We start from the raw sequence: 18048 nt of genomic DNA, 5'->3' as shown, positions 1-18048 counted from the left end.
AAGCTATTTCAGAGTAGCTTTTTAAAGTCAGGGTTCAAGGGACAACATGCTTTAAGGTTTCACTTCTGTCACTATTTAATTGTCTCATTGTGTGATTTATGTGTCGAATGCTTTTTGTTTCATTATATTCTGCAAATGTAAAATCTAACCCACCTTTTTCACCAGTTGCCATTTCTTACCTTGGGCTTCACTCGTGCTTCAAATTTGATTCTGCCGGTTTTTGAAGACAAAAATGTTCACTGTTTAGTTTCAAGATAGGATGGTTCCAATACAGAACACAAACTGTATCTGTGAATTGATGGAATTTTATAACTCTCATCTCCTCCCATTTGTTTTCCAGGTTGGAAAACAAACCAGCAGGGCACAGTGACAGAAGACAGGGAAAATACTCGTGGTATTTGCAGTAAATGTAGTAGCTTGCAGTGGAGTTATTCTGACACATTTCTTTATATTCTCATGCCATGGCTCTGAGAAAGGCAAAAATGTCTTTATGACATTTGCAACATGTCGGTCAGTTACCTGTATAGCTGACCAGTTTCTTCTTTAGGAAAATGTTCATTTGAGCTTGGATCACAGGTAGTGAATTTCTGGAAGAAGTTTCATAGAAATATGTGGACAAAGTCCTGTAGATGTGGCAGGAATTCACTAGTATCAGATACTGAAAGGAATTAGGCATTTTGTATTTGAGTTTCAGCCAGCAATCCATATGGAGGCACTCGGCATTTCTAATTGGTAATTCAGTGTAACTACTGGCATAATTAACCCAAAACTTCTATTTTATTACATAATATTTTGAAAGAGTAAAAACTTTTTTCAGTTATCTCAAAGAATCTCTAATGTCTTTGCTGTTCAGCTCCAAGTAATAATAGAGTTTAGATTTTTAGCTTTATGAGTTCATAAGGAATTCAGTCAGCTCATGGATGAGGAAAGAGTATGGATGTTGTCTGCCTGGACTTCAGTAAAGCCTTCAACACTGTTTCCCACAGCATCCTTCTGGAGAAACCAGCTGCTCGTGGCTTAAATGAGTGTACTCTTCACTGAGTAAAAAACTGGCTGGATGGCCGGGCCCAGAGAGTTCTGGTGAATGGAGTTCAATCCAGTTGGTGGCCGGTCACCAGTTGTGTTCCTCAGGGCGCAGTATTGGGTCCTGTTCTCTTCAACACCTTTATCAATGATCTGGATGAGGGGGTTGAGTGCACCCTCAGTATATTTGCAGATGTCAAGTTAACATCAAGTTAGGTGGATGTGTCAATCTCCTTGAAGGTCAGGAGGCTCTACAGAGGAACCTGGACAGTCTGGATCGATGGGCTGAGGCCAACTGTATGAGGTTCAACAAGGCGAAGTGCAGGGTCCTGCACTTGGGCCACAACAACCCCCTGCAGCGTTAGAGGCTTGGGGAGGAGTGGCTGGAAACTGCCCAGCAGAGAAGGACCTGGGGATGCTGGTTGACAGCCAGCTGAGTATGAGCCAGCAGTGTGCCCAAGTGGCCAAGAAAGCCAATAGCATCCTGGCTTGTATCAGCACTAGTGTGGCCAGCAGGAGCAGGGAAGTGATTGTCCCCCTGTACTCAGCCCTGGTGACGCCACACCTTGAGTACTGTGTCCAGTGTTGGGTCCCTCACTTCAAGAAGGACATTGAGATGCTGAAGCATGTTCAGAGAAGGGCAACAAAGCTGGTGAAGGGTCTGGAGAGCAAGTCTTAATGAGGAGCAACTGAAGGAACTGGGGTTTTTTAGCCTGGAGAAAAGAAGGCTGAGGGGAGACCTTACTGCTCTCTACAACTACTTGAAAGGAGGTTGAGGTGAGATTGTGGTCAGTGTCTTCTTCCACGTAGTGAGTGATAGGAGAGGAAATGGCCTAAAGTTGTGCCAGGGGAGGTTTAGGTTGGATGTTAGGAAAAATGTCTTTACAGAGAGGGTGGTCAAGCATTGGAACAGGTTGCCCAGAGAGGTGGTGGAGTCCATCCCTGGAGGTGTTTAACAGCCGTGTGGATGTGGTGCTGAGGGACATGGTTTAGGGACCCTGGCAGTGCAGGGTGAATGGTTGGACTCAGTGATCTTAAAGATCTCTTCTAACCAGATGATTCTGTGATTCTGTGATGAGGGATCTGAAATTGAAACTTGAGTATTCTGTCGCTGTTCCCAGCCACCTGGAGCTGGCAGTTCTGAAGGAGTAACTTGGTTAAGTCCCCGCCTGCTTTCTAGAAGCATGTTCTAGGAGTTACACACATTCCTCTTTTGCACTGTGGTAGAGAAAAAGAAATTGAATTTTATGTCCAGTATATGAGGAGTTAGGAAATTGTTCTTCCCAATAACATATATGTATGACCTCTTTTTTGATATAAGGCGTTTTCTATCTTGTGATAGATGTACTACGTGGAGTTCTGTTTTACAATTTCTTTATCAATGCCGTATACTCCATAACATTACAATACCGATTCTGCAGAGACACAAGGGGTGTGTGTGTGGAGGGGAATAAGGTGAATCACTGACTCCAGTCCCCAGCGATTTCAGGTGACCCTGTATTCAGTCAAATATGTGTTCAAGTATTCACAGTATTAATATTGTGTATCTTGTCCTAAACCCGAACTGAGCTCTTTTGTTAGTTTTACTATTGTAAAACACTCTCCAGAACTCTAGAGCAAACCAAAGACCATAGCACAGAGGATCAGAAGCCAGGAGAAAAGTCAAAACAAAACCACTTCCATTGACATGATCTTCTGAATGCTCTGAATCTCTTTCTGTAATGCTAGTGGTTTTGTTTTGGTCTGTGCAATGGGAGGGAATTTATTATTCCACTGCGCAGTGGAAATGTGTTAAGGAGGGACTCTAACCTATGGAAAACCCCAAACTTGCAAGGTTATGGCCTTGTCTTTACATGTGGCTCCTTTCTCCCCGATTTGTAATTTCTGACCTATATATTCATCATAAAGAGATTTGGAATTTTAGAAGTGTCATTTCAAGCCTTGATTGGACCGGTGTTAGATGGCAGTGTCGTAATAACTTCCAGCATTTGAGTAACCAGTTCAGCCATAGTCAGTCATGCTTCCAGGGAGATTTTAATGCATAGATGTGAAAAATACATTTCTGACTCTTTCGAAGGGGTGGCAGGGGGAGCACTAGGAGCTCAGTCTTTTATATTTTATATATTTTAAGGAAGGGATGTATTAACATTACCTCTTTCAGTGTTTTTTCTTCTTTTCTCACTATGTCTCTTTCTGGCATCTGTCTCCTAACCCATCTTCGTTTGTGAACACAAGAATAATACATATAAAAGGACACTGTCAAGGTACTTTATAATTTTCCAGCTCTGCTTTATTGCATGTTGTTTATGACTGTTCCTTCCTAGCTTGAAATAAAATCTTTCCTCATGACGATTACCTGTTCTCTGTGTAGTTCACACAAAATAATTCATTGTTGAAGTTCATCTCATGAGGCTGATGGAATATTTTATTTAATAAAAGATAAATTGATTGTATTGAATGCGAAACATAATGATTGATGTGGGTTTGCAAAGTAATATAGAGGAGAAAGAAGATGAAGTTTTGTGCCTGCTAACCTTGACAGTGTTCCTTTGACAGTATCTTCTTTTTACGTTTGTCTAGTTTTCTGAATGTTATCTGTAATTGAGACCTTACCATCGCATGCTCTAACTCTGTGTTTCTGTAAAAGCTAAGAACAGCAAAATTCTGACTTTTGTATTGAAACAGCATAGCAAAAATATGAATACCAGCAACTTACCTTTCTGCTTTCTCCTCCCTTTTCCAGAGCACGGGTTATTCTGTTTCAGCTGCGAACCATGACAGTTACTTTCAATTATTTCCTAGGAATTTTTGTCAGATATAGTTACTGTCTTCATCTAAAACAAAAAAAGTATTTTTCTGCAGCTGCCAACTAAGTGAAACAAGCTAAGACTTTTACTATTAATACAGGCACTCTCAAAAATCACTAATTGCTAAAAGTTCAGCCTTGTGTGAGTTTGTGTGGAACTTCTAGGGTTGTTAAGTGTTGCACTAAGCCACTTTAAATTTGTTCTCAGTCGTGACAAAGTTGAGGACGTTTCCATTAAAGGAGTCAGGAAGGAAATTTAAACACTACAGAACTATAAACATTGTTTGATGCTATAATTTGATGATAATCTAATGGTTCTTGTAAGTGTCAAAAATCTCATTTTCTTTGATGCCTCATAAAGATGACTAGCATGTAAGGAATTCAATAAGTATAATAATTTTTTCTCTTGATTACCTATATTGGATGTAGATGCCCCCAAATAATTACAGAATTTTTTCAAAACACTGAGTCAAAAGTACATATATGGTGAAAATGATAGATTATCCCTCTGAAAACAGCAAATGAGTAGAAACTTTTAAAGGTGGCTGTCAGCATGGCATCACAGTATACAACTTTTTCCAAATATCTGTTCCTGACTGTTATTGACATATATGTTTCTCTGTGTTACTGTTCTTTTTATACAATTTTATTTCAGAAGAGGGCAATGCTATATTCTTGTGTTTCATAACCTCTGTTGCAGCTGGGGAGGATAATGCGTGGACCATTTATGAAGTTTGTAGCCCATGCCGCCTCTTTCACCATTTTTCTTGGTCTGCTTGTCATGAATGCAGCTGACAGATTTGATGGCACCAAACTGCGACCTAATGAAACCACAGGCAATGTAAAACAGCTATTTAGGATGAAAACATCCTGTTTCTCATGGATGGAGATGCTCATCATTTCTTGGGTAATAGGTAAAGATTAATTTTCGGTTAGATTTGTCTTGCAGTGATTTCAGTGAAGCTGGTCCTAGTTTAATTCATTGCAGTTATTGTTACGTGTAAAATCGCAACGAAAGGTGGCTGCATTCCCGCATTGGCCTCATCTTCCTTTTTGGATGTCAGCAGGATTTACATGTGCCTAGTTAATCACAAACTGACAGGTTAAGGACTTAGGTGAAATCTGAATATGAATTAATTCGGTTTTATGAATATCAAAGGAAACCATTCTTTGTGTGTTTTTTTAGTCAGGCTGAGTTGAATCCCAAGGGGAAAAATTTCCATGTGATGGGCCAAGTTATTTTGTGTCCAATTGTCGCTTTCTGCTAAGATTCTCTTTGAAAAGAAGTCTGCAAAATTAATAGTGCATAGCTGAATGTATTATTGACAAAAGTGAAGAATTTAGACACACCCCACACACACACCTCCCCCGTCACCACGTTCAGTGGTGGGTTTTTCATCCCAACACGGGATGAAATGAATACTATGAATAGTTCTCTGAGCTGACACTTTCAATTCAATAATGCAATACCATTCAGCATCAGGAGTTCAGCACAGACCTGCAAGAATGTTTTAGCTGTCTGATTCTTATTTACAAGCCTAATACCATTTATTCCCATGGGGTTTAGAGGCCCAGATATTTTAAAGATCTGAGTTCTGGTTGTTAGTGAAGTCAGGAATATGGGAGAGTTAAATTCAAGCTAAGTGAAATCTGTTTCCATTCAAGAGCTTATGAATTTAAAACATTTTGCTTTTAGGCTGATTGAAATTGGAGCCATTTGTACACTCACTGATTCTTATAGCTTTAAAATACACTGACAGTCTTTATTTATTTCATCATAGATCTGTTGATAAATTAACATATCGCATATTATAGGAATAATGTAGCACTTAGATTTCCAAATATTCTATAAATATCAGTGTTTTCAGCTGATAATAAAGGAGTAAATAATAATTTCCCAATTTGAAGTTCTGGTTTGCTGATTTAATCTATTTTTATTCCTGTGTCATACGAAAGATAGTTTATGAAAAATTGATTCAGTGGGTACAGGTGTAGAATTGAATTTTATTACTGTAATTAATATTGTGGTTATCCTTATCTGAAAATGATGAAAAGTTCCTTCAGACAAGTAAAAAAAAAAAGTGACATTATTCCAATTCAGTTTTTTATTAACTCTCTTCAGAATCCTAGAAATTTAGTTCACGATAAAATAAATTTTATCTTGAAAAGGAAAAGGATTTGCTCAATAAAAAGGATGCCGTAAATTAATACAGTACTCCTGTGTTTTATTATTAAGGGAGAATAATTAGGAATCAAACAAAAACATCTGATCTATTGAAGAAGCATTAGATCTGATTCTTATTTTCATGCTCATTTGTCATTCTCGGCAAAAGAGACTGGACCCAGGGTACTCTGCAAATGAGGAAACGTGACATCTGCTGTTCTACCACTGCTCATGCCAGAGCTTTTCTGCTCTTCCCATCTCTTCCTGTGTCTGTAACAGATGGTAATACTCACATCCCATTCTTCTCGCTGAAAGCTGTTCTAGCTGCACAGGAAAAAGCAGTGTGAAATATTGTTATTATTACTCACATGAGAAAGAAGTCCTGGAATTTATATGAATTGGCAGGTTCAAGGATTTTACTTTGTGTTCAAACTCCCACTGACCAAAATTGCTTTGAGTTTGACTGCTAGCAAGAGCATGCCCTGTACATAATAAAATACCAAGTAAAACAAATGTGAAGATAAAAGAACACACTGTTTTCTCTGTTCTGTCTCATACAGGCATGATATGGTCTGAATGTAAAGAAATTTGGTCTCAAGGTCCAAAGGAATACCTTTTTGAGTTATGGAATATGCTTGATTTTGGTATGTTAGCAATTTTTGCAGCATCGTTCATAGCAAGGTTTATGGCGTTTTGGCATGCATCCAGAGCCCAGAACTTCGTTGATGCAAATATGAAAGATCTGACAAGTCCGACACTGGAGCCCAACATAAAATACTACACCCTGGGTGAGTTAACTGCACATGATTAAGTTTTACTTCTTGGGCCAAGGTAAATTTATTTTCTATTAATAAATCTCTAGTACTTTAGTTCCACAATGTACTGCTTGAGAAGTTCTTATCCTTTCTGTTTCTCATCCCTACTAATTATTTGATCACAGTTCTCTTGGCTATGCTCATACATCTCTCTGGGAACTGTTCTAGATGTCAGACACTGAAATGATCCCTGATTGAAGTAACCCCTCTGTCACTCGCCCTTTTCAAGATTATTTTAATCCAGTTCATTTCATCCGTTCTGTTCCACAGTGCTGTCCTGCAAAGACTTGTGATGGCACAACTGCGAACATCATGTACTGTAATGCAGGGGAGGAGCTAAGCAACGAGATGTAGGAGCTTCTTAAAGCTGCTTTGCCAACATAACCAGCATATCTTTTATATATTCTTTGCTTGTGTTATATTATCTTAATATTTCTCAATCCATTCTCGGTACCAGTAAGAGATAAAAATGTTAATAAACTTGTTTGGCATATGTGAGAAGTGACTAGAAGCTATTTTGCCCAAATAAGAAAAAATTAAACTCTGTTTACTTGTGTTCACTCGCAACATCACTACATCTTTCTTCTCTTTATTAAATATTTTCCTCTAAGTACTGAATTATGTCAGTTTTGTATCTCTATTCCGTGCCTCAAATACTATTTCTGATAAGGCTGCATTTCTTCATTATCCAGGGTGTAGAAAAAGCAGAGTAATTAATATATGTATTCTGAAGCCCATTAAATTGTAGTCTTACAATTTTTACTGGAAATTTGCAAATTTCACAGAAGTCATAAAAGCAGCCAGTTAAATATTAATTCAGTTTTCAGTAACACCCACCTGAAGAATTTGCAGACAGGGACTGTTGTTTATGTTCACAGTTTCTGGCTGTGAGAAGCACAAGTTTTGTAACTTATTTATCCTGTATAGTACTATATCATCCAGCAAGGCAGTTTCTTTCCACTGACATCAGTCATTTGTGACTTTGGTACGCACTTAAGCGGAGTTGAACCGTTTTTTACTGTCTGCATGTACCCTGAAGTTTGCTTGGAGAACATCTGTGTATGGTAGTGCTAACACGGATAATTTAATAGCAAATATTTAATGCCACAAGTTTCATCATAAGCTAGAAAACATAACTTGGTGGACACCAGGTGGAACATGAGCCAGCAATGGGCTCTTGTGACAAAGAAGGCCAATGGGATCTTGGGCTGCGCTAAGAAAAGCATTGCCAGCAGGTCAAGGGAGGTGATCCTTCCCCTCTGCTCAGCCCTGGTGAGGCCAAGTCTGGACTGCCATGTCCAGTTCTGGGCTCCCCAATAGGAGAGACATTGACGTATTGGAGAGAAGGGCCTATGAAGGGCCACAAAATTTATTAATGGACTGGAGCATCTCTTCTGTAAGGAAAGGCTGAGAGAGCTGGGACCATGCAGCCTGGAGGAGGGAAGGCTCAGGTGATTTCATTAATGTGTACAAGTACCTGAAGGGAGGGCACAGAGAGGATGGAGCCAGGCTCTCTTTAGCAATGCCCCGTGACAGGACCAGAGGCAGAGGGCACAAACTGAAGCACAGGAGTTTCCCTCTGAACATCAGGAAGCACTCTTTTTTTTACTGTGAGGGTGACAAAGCACCAGCACTAGTTGCCCACGAGGTTGTGGAGTCTCCATCCTTGGAGATATTTAAAAGCCGTCCAGACAGGGTCCTGCACAACCAGCTCTAGGTGGCCCTGCTTGAACAGGGGTATTGCACCAGATGACTTCCAGAGGTCCCTTCCAGCCTCAACTCATTTGTGATGATGCAGCTCATCTGGAAACCTGCAAGTTGTTTGGCTACTAGCCCATGCTGAAACATCTACCATCTTTGATTTTAGTCATCCGTGAAATGCGAGGTAAAGCTAACATAGGTATGTCTGCTTAGGTGAAAATGTGCAGTCTTTTGCCATACAGACATTTTCTTACTTGAATTTTAGCGTGTAGGAGGCTTTACAGTGAGAAGCTCAATAAACAAAAGAATATGCACATACCTGCAAGAAACACAGGACAGCTGACAAGTCAATGAGTATGTGCTAACTGAGCCTCATTATGCCTAAAACCAGAGTCATTCATTACTTTGTCACGGCACATGGATACTGGCGTGGCAGAAAGTTCCTTGAAGAATACAATTTTTCAGTGTATGACAGGATGGCCTGAATAATGCTCAACATCACTACATATGGATGTAGTATAAAGCTGTATAAATAACTGACATTTTATTAAATGGTTCATATTAGTTAACAGCTCAATTTAGTGTTTTTCTAAATGTCAGTGATTGCCTTCATTGCTGTATAAATTATATATATATATGTTTAATTTTCTGGCTTTACAGTAGAGTAAACACGGATAACAACACTCTTGGGACGTAGGTAATAACCCATTCCAGATTAATCTCTTCTCTTTGCCTGAAGCACAATAGTGAATTGACTTGAACTCTCTCACTCTCACATCATCAGAGAATGCTTTAATCTCCAGCAAGGAAGTATTATTGAAGAGTATTGCTTTGGATTTCTTCTTCTCTCACTTTTCTGTAAATATTTCTTGAAGTACAGGTTTGAACCTGACTGTTCTCCTCCGCAGCTGAATGTGTTTCCTACCGAACAGCAGTGTCACATTCACTCGCTGATCAAAAGGACGTTCAAGTAATTCACACAAGTGGATTAGCTTCAAGAGAAGAGATTGATAGAAATGAGGATAGAAGAGGTGATGGAAATGGGTGTTTGGTGTGTGCGAGGAAAGGACTATTACCACTTCACTATGAGTGAAAAGATGGAGTAAATAGAAAAAGTAGAGAAACAGGTTTGGAATTGTGGATAGCATTTAATGATTCCAGATCCCCTCATTGTTCTTTTTATGTAGATCAAACAAATCACTAATTTATTTAATTTATTTGATTTTCATCACCTGACACTGTAAGCTGGATTTTACTTAAATTCTTTAATAGGCTGGGATTCAACTCCTCAAAAGTTACCTCAGTGATCTTATAGCCCACCTTTATAGTCAATGCAGATCTAATCGATACAGTCAGTCGAGCTGTGAAATGGTTTCCGTGCCACCTGGCTCAATTCAATTGGTTAAATGTGACAAGTGCTCTTTGAGTTGTCCAAGGTTTCTTCCCTCACCTCCAGCTGCTGTTCCAAAAAGTCCTCCCATAGATCTGTTCAGATATCTTGAAATACTGACAAGAATTCTCATCTTCTGTTTCTAGCCAGAATAAACTGGGATCCGTCCGATCCTCAGATCATATCCGAAGGCCTGTATGCAATTGCGGTGGTATTAAGTTTCTCCAGAATAGCCTACATCTTACCGGCTAACGAGAGCTTCGGACCACTGCAGATATCGCTTGGCAGAACTGTGAAAGACATCTTCAAGTTCATGGTGATATTTATCATGGTGTTTGTGGCTTTCATGATAGGCATGTTTAATCTCTATTCCTACTATCTGGGGGCAAAACAAAATGAAGCGTTCACAACGTAAGTACAAATGATTAAACTGTAACAATTGGGGGCTGTTTTTATGGGCAGTCGTTGCTTGCATTGTATGTGTTAAGTTTGCTAATTGTTTTATAGGGTTTGCATCTCTTAAGAATTTCTTTGTCTTGGCTAAAGTAGGATTTTTCTCTCTTCTTCTGGTCCTTAAAGGATGTATTTGAAATCAGAGGATGAGCTATGAGAATACTATGATAAATGAGGAGAGACAGGCTGGGAAGGTGAGATATTGCCCTGTACCTCTACCTAGGGGTAGATGATGAGGCAGCCAGAGCTTATAGGTCAGGATTAGAGAGCAGACCAGCAGAGGTGGTACTGTAGTGGATGTCTGCTATGGAATGCCTGATCAGGACAGTGAAGTAGATGTGGCCTTTTTCAGACAGCTGGAAGAATCCTCACGCTTGCGGGTCCTGGTCCTCGTGGGGATTTTTAACCACCCTGGTATCTGCTGGAGGGACAGTACAGCAGGCGACAAGCAATCCAGGAGGTTTCTGGAAAGCTTTGATAGTAACTTCCTGACCCAGGTCATCAAGGGGCTGATGTGGAGAGGAGCTTTGTGACACCTGACTTTTACAAACAAGAAAGGACTGGTTTGGTATTTGAGGGTTGGGAGCTGCCTTGGCTGACCATGAGATGGTGGAGTTAAGGTTTCTGAGAAGAGAGAACAAGGCAAACAGCAGGACCACAACCTCAGGCTTCAGGAGAGCAGACTTTGGGGTGTTCAGAGAAGAATCTCATGAGTCAACACCCCGAAGCGAAGAGCAGTCCAGGGAAGCTGACTGATTTTGAAGAATTGCCTTGTCAGTGTTCAAGATTGGTCCATATCAATGGGCAGAAGATTAAGAAAAGGTGTCAGGAGGCCTGTATGGCTGTGAATGATAGGCCAGCTAGTTGTGATGCCACTCAGAAGGATCTTGACAGGCTGGAGAAATGGGCTGGCAGGAACCTTGTGAAGTTCAACACAGGGAAATGCCACATCCTGCCCCTGAGTAGGAATAAACCCAGGCACCAGGACAGGCTGGTGCTGACCAGCTGGAAAGCAGCTTGGCAAAAAGAGACTTGAGGGTGCTGATGGACACCTAGCTGACCATGAGCCAGCAGTGTGCTCTTGTGGCAAGGCAGGTGAACAGCCTCCTGGGCTGCATTGGGCTGGGGAGGCTTATAAAACACCAGAAGTACCTCAGACCCCTTGCACAGCATGGCTTGGCAGTGCCCTCCGTAACAGCGGTCCGTGTTCCCGGGGCTGTTCAGGGATTTTGGGACAGAGGCTGGGTCAGATCCTGGGCCTGCAGGACAGCACTCTGCCTGTGAGGGCAGCCAGCACCGGCACTTCAGAGCGGAGCAGCTCCCTGCAGCACGTGGGAGCAAGGCTGGTTCCTCCATCAGTGCCGCTGTCATGTGTAGTCGAAGCAGGCTCATCACTACCATGTGATACATGTTACAAAATATTCATAATTTAATTCAGACAACTGTAAATTCTTAGTAGTCTGAAATAAAAAAAAAAAATTGAATCCCTCTTTTAAGCTCTGGCTCTCCATAGCTTCTAGTGCAATAACCTATTCCATCTCAAGAGAAGAAAATACATTCCTTTCGCTTTTTTCTTCATTTCCTTTGCTGTTCGTTTTTTCTTCTCTCACTGTAAGAATAGAAATTCTGAATTTACTCTGCCAGGAGTTACTTGGTATACATTTGTCATTTCTAGCTATGATTTTAAGATAAATCACTTGAGTGGAAATTAATTCTTTTCCATGCTCTGCAGCCCTCGCCCACTTAATTTCTGGCTGTCATGATATTCAAGCTATGGCTGTTAGGAAGTGTACTCAACCAGGAAGCGGGCTTGGCCAAGAGGAAAAGAGTTATTCCTGCCTTTTTAGTACTGTTAGTTCACACAGTAGATAAAGTAGCTAAAACTACAACTCACAGATTGAACACTGATAAAATATTATAAGCAGAGAAGTAAATTCACAACTAAAAATTGCAAGTTTCTTGTAATTTTTTTTTCTCAATGCAATAAAATCCAAAATGTGCTTTGCAATGCTACTGCATTTTTGGACGTAGGGACTGAGATCTCTTCATCAAAGCAAGATAAAGTATGTCTTCAAACAGGTGGGGATGGATAGGAGAAGATACCTCAGAGATTTGGACTTGTGTTTATGTACATATAAATATACAGAAACTGATTAAGAGGAAATATTTAACCAACATAAACTAACCTGAAAAAAAACCCCAAATGGTATCCCCACACCATTACCTTAACCTGGTTTGTGGAATAGCGAAAGCCCAGCTGGATGATTATGATCTGTGAGACTCATTTTTTGAAAAATGCTGATTTGCAGTCAGGCATCCTGTCTTTACAGTTTCGCAGTGTTAGTCATATAAATGGTGAAATAATTCATGCTAAGTGAATTAATGAAGCAGGTTAAGTATTTTTGTTATTTACATTCACGTTACCGGCAAGCGTGTGGCATGTAGATCAACAAGTGAATCATTGTAATATTCTTACGATGATGCATATAGAATTCTGGTTCATACGGTTCTATTGTCAGTCCTAAATATCAGGAACCTTATATTGAGAAACAGCCTGTACCTCTGAAATTAGATGGTCTGCTTGTTCTGCATATCACAATGGTTCTACATTATGATATTGGAAAAATTTGGGCACTTTATCATGATGGTAACTGGCAATTTATACTATTAGAACATACTTTAGTAACATATGCATGTGTTCAATTTCTCCTTTTAGTGTTGAAGAAAGTTTCAAGACATTGTTCTGGGCTATATTTGGACTCTCAGAAGTTAAATCAGTTGTCATCAATTATAAACACAAATTTATTGAAAATATTGGTTATGTCCTTTATGGAGTCTATAATGTTACCATGGTCATTGTCTTACTGAACATGCTTATCGCAATGATCAACAGTTCATTCCAGGAAATCGAGGTAAGAATTCCATTTATGATGAAATATCACCGCACTTAATGCTACAAATAATTGTCTAAACCTCCTTTAAAATTTTCTTGTTGACATCTTATTTAAGAAAAATGACACATAGGCTTTTGGAATATATTAGGAGAAAATGCTAATTTCTCTGTACATTTTTATTATAAAATACCTGGAAATTACCCAGCTGCATGTGCTTTCAGTAGTAAGAACTAGACTGGACTAAGCAACTGCTGTTGAACTGCGTTATGTTCCTGATGAGGATGAGCCACAGCATGTTACTTTGTGAATCTCTCATTTGCCTCATTTATTATTTGAGTAGTGTCCCTCTTGCTGCAAGGATGTTCTCATTCCTATGCTTTGACCTTGCAAGCAAATCAATGACTTGCTCTTTTCTTCTTTTATTCAAATAAACTAGTTGCTCTAGTCCTCTGCAGTGAAAAACTTTACTTGACAAAGTACTCAGCAGAGCTACTGAAAATCACCATGAACTTTTGCGTGTCATGGAAAACAAAGGGCTAAGACGTTGTCATTGTTTAGAAAAATGGAAGCAGATCTCTAGGAGCTAGGCCATGCCAGCCCTTTCTAGGTGAGACACTGGCCAAAGAGCAGCAGACTCAGGTTTGACACAGCTCTGGTCCCAGGTTCTGAACTCTGGTTCGGGGCTGTAGCATTGTCCAGCTTTATCAAGAGCAACGAATATTCTCTAGGGAGGTTCAGATTCTTCAGACTCAGGAGGCCACAGAACAAACTACTATTCAGAGAAATAAAACCCAGGCTATTATAAAAAAATGTGGTGACTAGGTATGAACAGCTTCTGGAAACACCTACAGTGATATTGAATCATGTTCCTGAACATGATGTCAGTTCTTTCTGCAGTAACCCCTCTTTTATAGGGAGGAATAAAGTGAGAGTTTTGGGTATCATAAATAATAGCCAAAATAGACATGATATTTGAAGAGTCCTGGCAGTCAGGTGAAGTGCCTGGTGAGTGTAAAAACAGCAACATTCCTCCCTTTTTTAAAAAAGGTAGAAAGGAGGACCTTGGGAACTACTGACCTGTCAGCCTCCCCTCTGTGCCTCACAAGATCATGGAACATATCCTCCTAAGGATGCTCAGGCACATGGGGGACAGGAAGGTGATTGGAAAGAGCTAGCATGGCTTCACCAGGGGTTCTATCTGGACTTCTGTAAAGCCTTTGACATGGTCCCCTACAACATGCTTCTCTCTAAATTGGAGAGATATGGGTGGACTATTTGTTACATAAGGGATTGTTGGATGGTCTCATTGTAGTGGTCCAAATGGAGATTGGTGACAGGTGGTGTCCTTCAGGGGTCCGTACTGGGACCAGTGCTGTCTAATATCTTCATCAATGACACAGACAGTGGGATGGGGTGCACCCTCAGCAAGTCTGCAGATGACACCAAGCTGAGTGGTGCACGACTGAGGAACGTGATGCCAACCAGCGGGACCTGGACAAGCTGGAGAAGTGGGCCTGTGTGAACCTCACGAGGTTCAACAAGGCCCAGTAAAAGGTCCTGCACCGTGGTTGGGGCAGTCCTTGGTACCAATACCGGCTGGGGGATGATGTGATTGAGAGCAGCCCTGCGGAGTAGGACTTGGGGTAGTGGTGGATGAAAGGCTGGATGTGAGCTGGCAATATGTGCTCCCAGACCACAAAGCCAACCATATCCTTGGCTGTATTGTAAGAATTGCGGCCAGCAGATTGAGAGAGATGATCCTGCCACTTTAATCCTCTCTGATGAGACCTCACCAGCAGTACTGCACCCAGCTCTGGAGTCCTCAGCAAATGAACCTGTTGGAGAGGCTCCAGAGGAGGGCCACAAAAATGATCGAAGAGATGGAGCACCCGTGCTATGAGAACAGGCTGAGAGAGTTGAGGTTGTCCAGTGTGGAAAGAGAAGGCTCTGGGAAGACCTTACTATGTCCTTCCAGTACTTAAGGGGAGCTTATAAGAAGGATGGAGAAAGTCTTTTTAGCAAGGCCTATTATGACGGGACAAGGAATAATGGTTTCAAATTAAAGGAGGGGAGATTTAGACTAGATCTAGGGAAGAAATTTTTTACAATGCGGGTGGTGAAACACTGACACACGTTGCCCAGATAGGTGGTAGATGCCCCGTCCCTGGAAACATTCGGGGCTGGGTTGGATGGGGCTCTGGGCAACCTGAGCTAGTTGAAGATGTCCCTGCTCACTGCAAGAACGGTTGGACTAGATGACCTTTAAAGATCCCTTCCAACCCAAAGCATTCTGTGATTCTGTGATTCTATGATACACATAAACCATGCTGATGATAACGTACCTCATTTAATCTCATATGCCAGCAAGTGGAGGGAGTTAGGTAAGAATCACCTGATCTTATTTAACTTAATGTTTAAAGTAATAGAATAAAATTTTAATTTAAAATTCCGATCCTATGTCTTCTTCACAAAAAAAGGTAATAGACTAATTGCTACAGAAGTGATCAGTAAGATAAGAACTCAGAGCTGGCAGTCTCACGGAGAGATTTACATTTTTGTTATATTAATAAGATATTTCCATTTTATTTACTGAGCATGATAATGTTCCAAGCAAGCGGCTACTCAGTCAAGACCTGGTGGATGAATTTGAGTGTTGCCATGAAGCTGTAAACTTGGACCTGGTATTGTGTGCTTTTAAGTCAGAGCTTTCATTATGTGTTTACACCGAGGTCTGTCTTTGTGATCCTGCACTGCAGACTATTAGCCCTCACGCTGGAGTAACCAGTATTTAAATCCAATCCTCTTTGTTCTTCTGTAATTGCATTACTTTAAATTGATTAACAAGAACAGTTCCATTCATTGTAATTTGGTTTTCACAGGTTATAAACAAGTTCTTAATCTGTTTTAGATTCACTTCAGCCAATTACATTCAAAACACATATAAAGTTTAGCTACAGCGTCTTCAATAGTCGAGGTGGTATTAACCACATATTAACAGCTGTGTTTCTGTTTTACAGGATGATGCTGATGTGGAATGGAAATTTGCAAGGGCTAAACTTTGGTTTTCTTACTTTGAAGAAGGGAGAACTCTTCCAGTACCCTTCAACTTAGTGCCAAGCCCCAAATCTTTGCTTTATCTCCTACTCAGAATCAAAAAGTGTATTTCTAAACCATTTCTGTGCCAAAATAAAAGCTTTCAGGAGGATGCAGAGATGAACAAGGTAATTTTATAATGTGTGTACCGACTGCTGATTTTAAAAGATAAAACCAATTTCAACTTCATTTTTGTGGTTGAGCTGTTTTTCTCATTAATTTCCCAATCTACTTACTTCATACTGAAGCTAGTCACTACATACAGGCTGAAGTTCTTTGTTTTTTAATATAAAATATTTGTCTACAGCTGTAATCAGTTAAGACAAAAAATAGCATTGTAAATTTACAGTTGTTCCTGCCTCTTGTCACAGAATCAGAGAATAATTCAGGCTGGGAGGGACTTCAGGAGGTCTCTGGTCCAACCTCCTGCTTACAGCAATATCAGCTGTAGAGGTCCGGCCAGGTTGCTCAGGACTTCATCCATTCAGGTCTTGAAAACCTCCAAGGATGGAGAGTGTACAACCTCTCTGTGCAGCATGTGCCACCACCTGACTGTCCCTTATGGGGAAAAAGTTGCTTCTTCTGCCCCTCGTTTGAATTTATCCATTGCCTCTCATCTTCGGTCCTGCAGCACTGTGAAGAGCTCAGCTCCATGTCCTCAACGATGTCCCCACGTGCAGTGGGGGCTGCTGTTAGATGCGCCTGAAGCCACCTTTGCTTCAGGCTGAACAAGCCCATATTCCATAGCGACTCTTCACAGGGCAAATGCTCCAACCTTAAACATCTTGGTAACCCTCTGCTAAACTTGCTGCAGTTTTTTAACATCTTTCTCACTGTCCCCCAAATGCCCCAGGTCCTTTATGCAGAGCTACTCACCAGACAGCCAGTCCCCAGCTTGTGTCGTTGAAAAAGTATTTACTTCCTGTTTGTCCTTGCTGAAATTCACAGGTTTCCCTTCAGCCCTGTCCACCTGGATGGCATCCTGTCCTCAAGCCTTTCTGCTGCACCCCCACCCCCCAATTTTGGCTTTGCCTGCAAACTTGACAAGAGGGTGCTCAATGACCTCCTCTGATGCCTGGTCTTTGATAAATGTTTAAAAGGGCAAGTTCCAGGACAAGACCCCTGTACTACCTTCTAAGCCCAACCATCCATCCAGGATTTTTCCCATCTAGCTGTTCACCTATCCAGACAGAAATATCCCAACGTGGGTACAAGAATATTCTAAGAAACAGTTAAAACCCTTGATAAAGTCAAGGTAGATGACATCTCCAGCTCTCCCCTCATCTGCAAATCCAGTCATTTTATCTCAGAAGGCTGTGCAGATAGTCAGACAGGTTTTATTTTTCATAAATCTACACTTACTTTTCCCAGTCACCATCTGCTCTTCCACTTGCCCAGAAATGTGTGCCAGGAGGACTCAACACATTATCTTGCCAATTACTGAAGGGAGGTTGAAGGCCTGTGGTTGTCCAGATCATTTTTTTTACCTTTTTTAAAGATGGGTTTGTCATAGGCCTTTAGGGACCTATCTCAGTCTCCATCATCTTTCAAAGATGATGGCATATTTTCAAGGACTGTCTGCTCTCTCAGCACCTGTAGATGCAGCCACTGGTCCAGTGGACTTGCATGAGTCAAGTTCTCTCAAGTAACGCCTAAATGGATGCTCTTTCATAGCTAGTTGTTCTTCTCTTCAAATCTATTCACTAAGC

General features: G+C 40.8%; 1 protein-coding gene across 1 annotated transcript in view; it reads left to right on the top strand.

The window, feature by feature from the left end:
- Positions 1 to 16467, top strand: part of TRPC6 (transient receptor potential cation channel, subfamily C, member 6) — a gene marked incomplete at its 3' end in the record, with an annotated part of 28626 nt that extends 12159 nt beyond the window's left edge. Inside the window, exons 4-8 of the mRNA XM_010142699.1 lie at positions 4530 to 4743; positions 6554 to 6781; positions 10046 to 10310; positions 13069 to 13264; positions 16264 to 16467. Coding sequence (XP_010141001.1) covers positions 4530 to 4743; positions 6554 to 6781; positions 10046 to 10310; positions 13069 to 13264; positions 16264 to 16467 — 1107 coding nt within the window. The remainder of the gene's footprint in view (positions 1 to 4529; positions 4744 to 6553; positions 6782 to 10045; positions 10311 to 13068; positions 13265 to 16263) is intronic.
- Between the last annotated feature and the right edge of the window lie 1581 nt (positions 16468 to 18048).

This window comes from Buceros rhinoceros, unplaced genomic scaffold (genome assembly GCF_000710305.1).
Source record: "Buceros rhinoceros silvestris isolate BGI_N320 unplaced genomic scaffold, ASM71030v1 scaffold5419, whole genome shotgun sequence".
In the NCBI taxonomy this organism is placed as follows: Eukaryota; Metazoa; Chordata; class Aves; order Bucerotiformes; family Bucerotidae; genus Buceros; species Buceros rhinoceros.
Note: the sequence above shows the minus strand (reverse complement) of the source record. Positions and strands in the feature narration are given on the sequence as shown.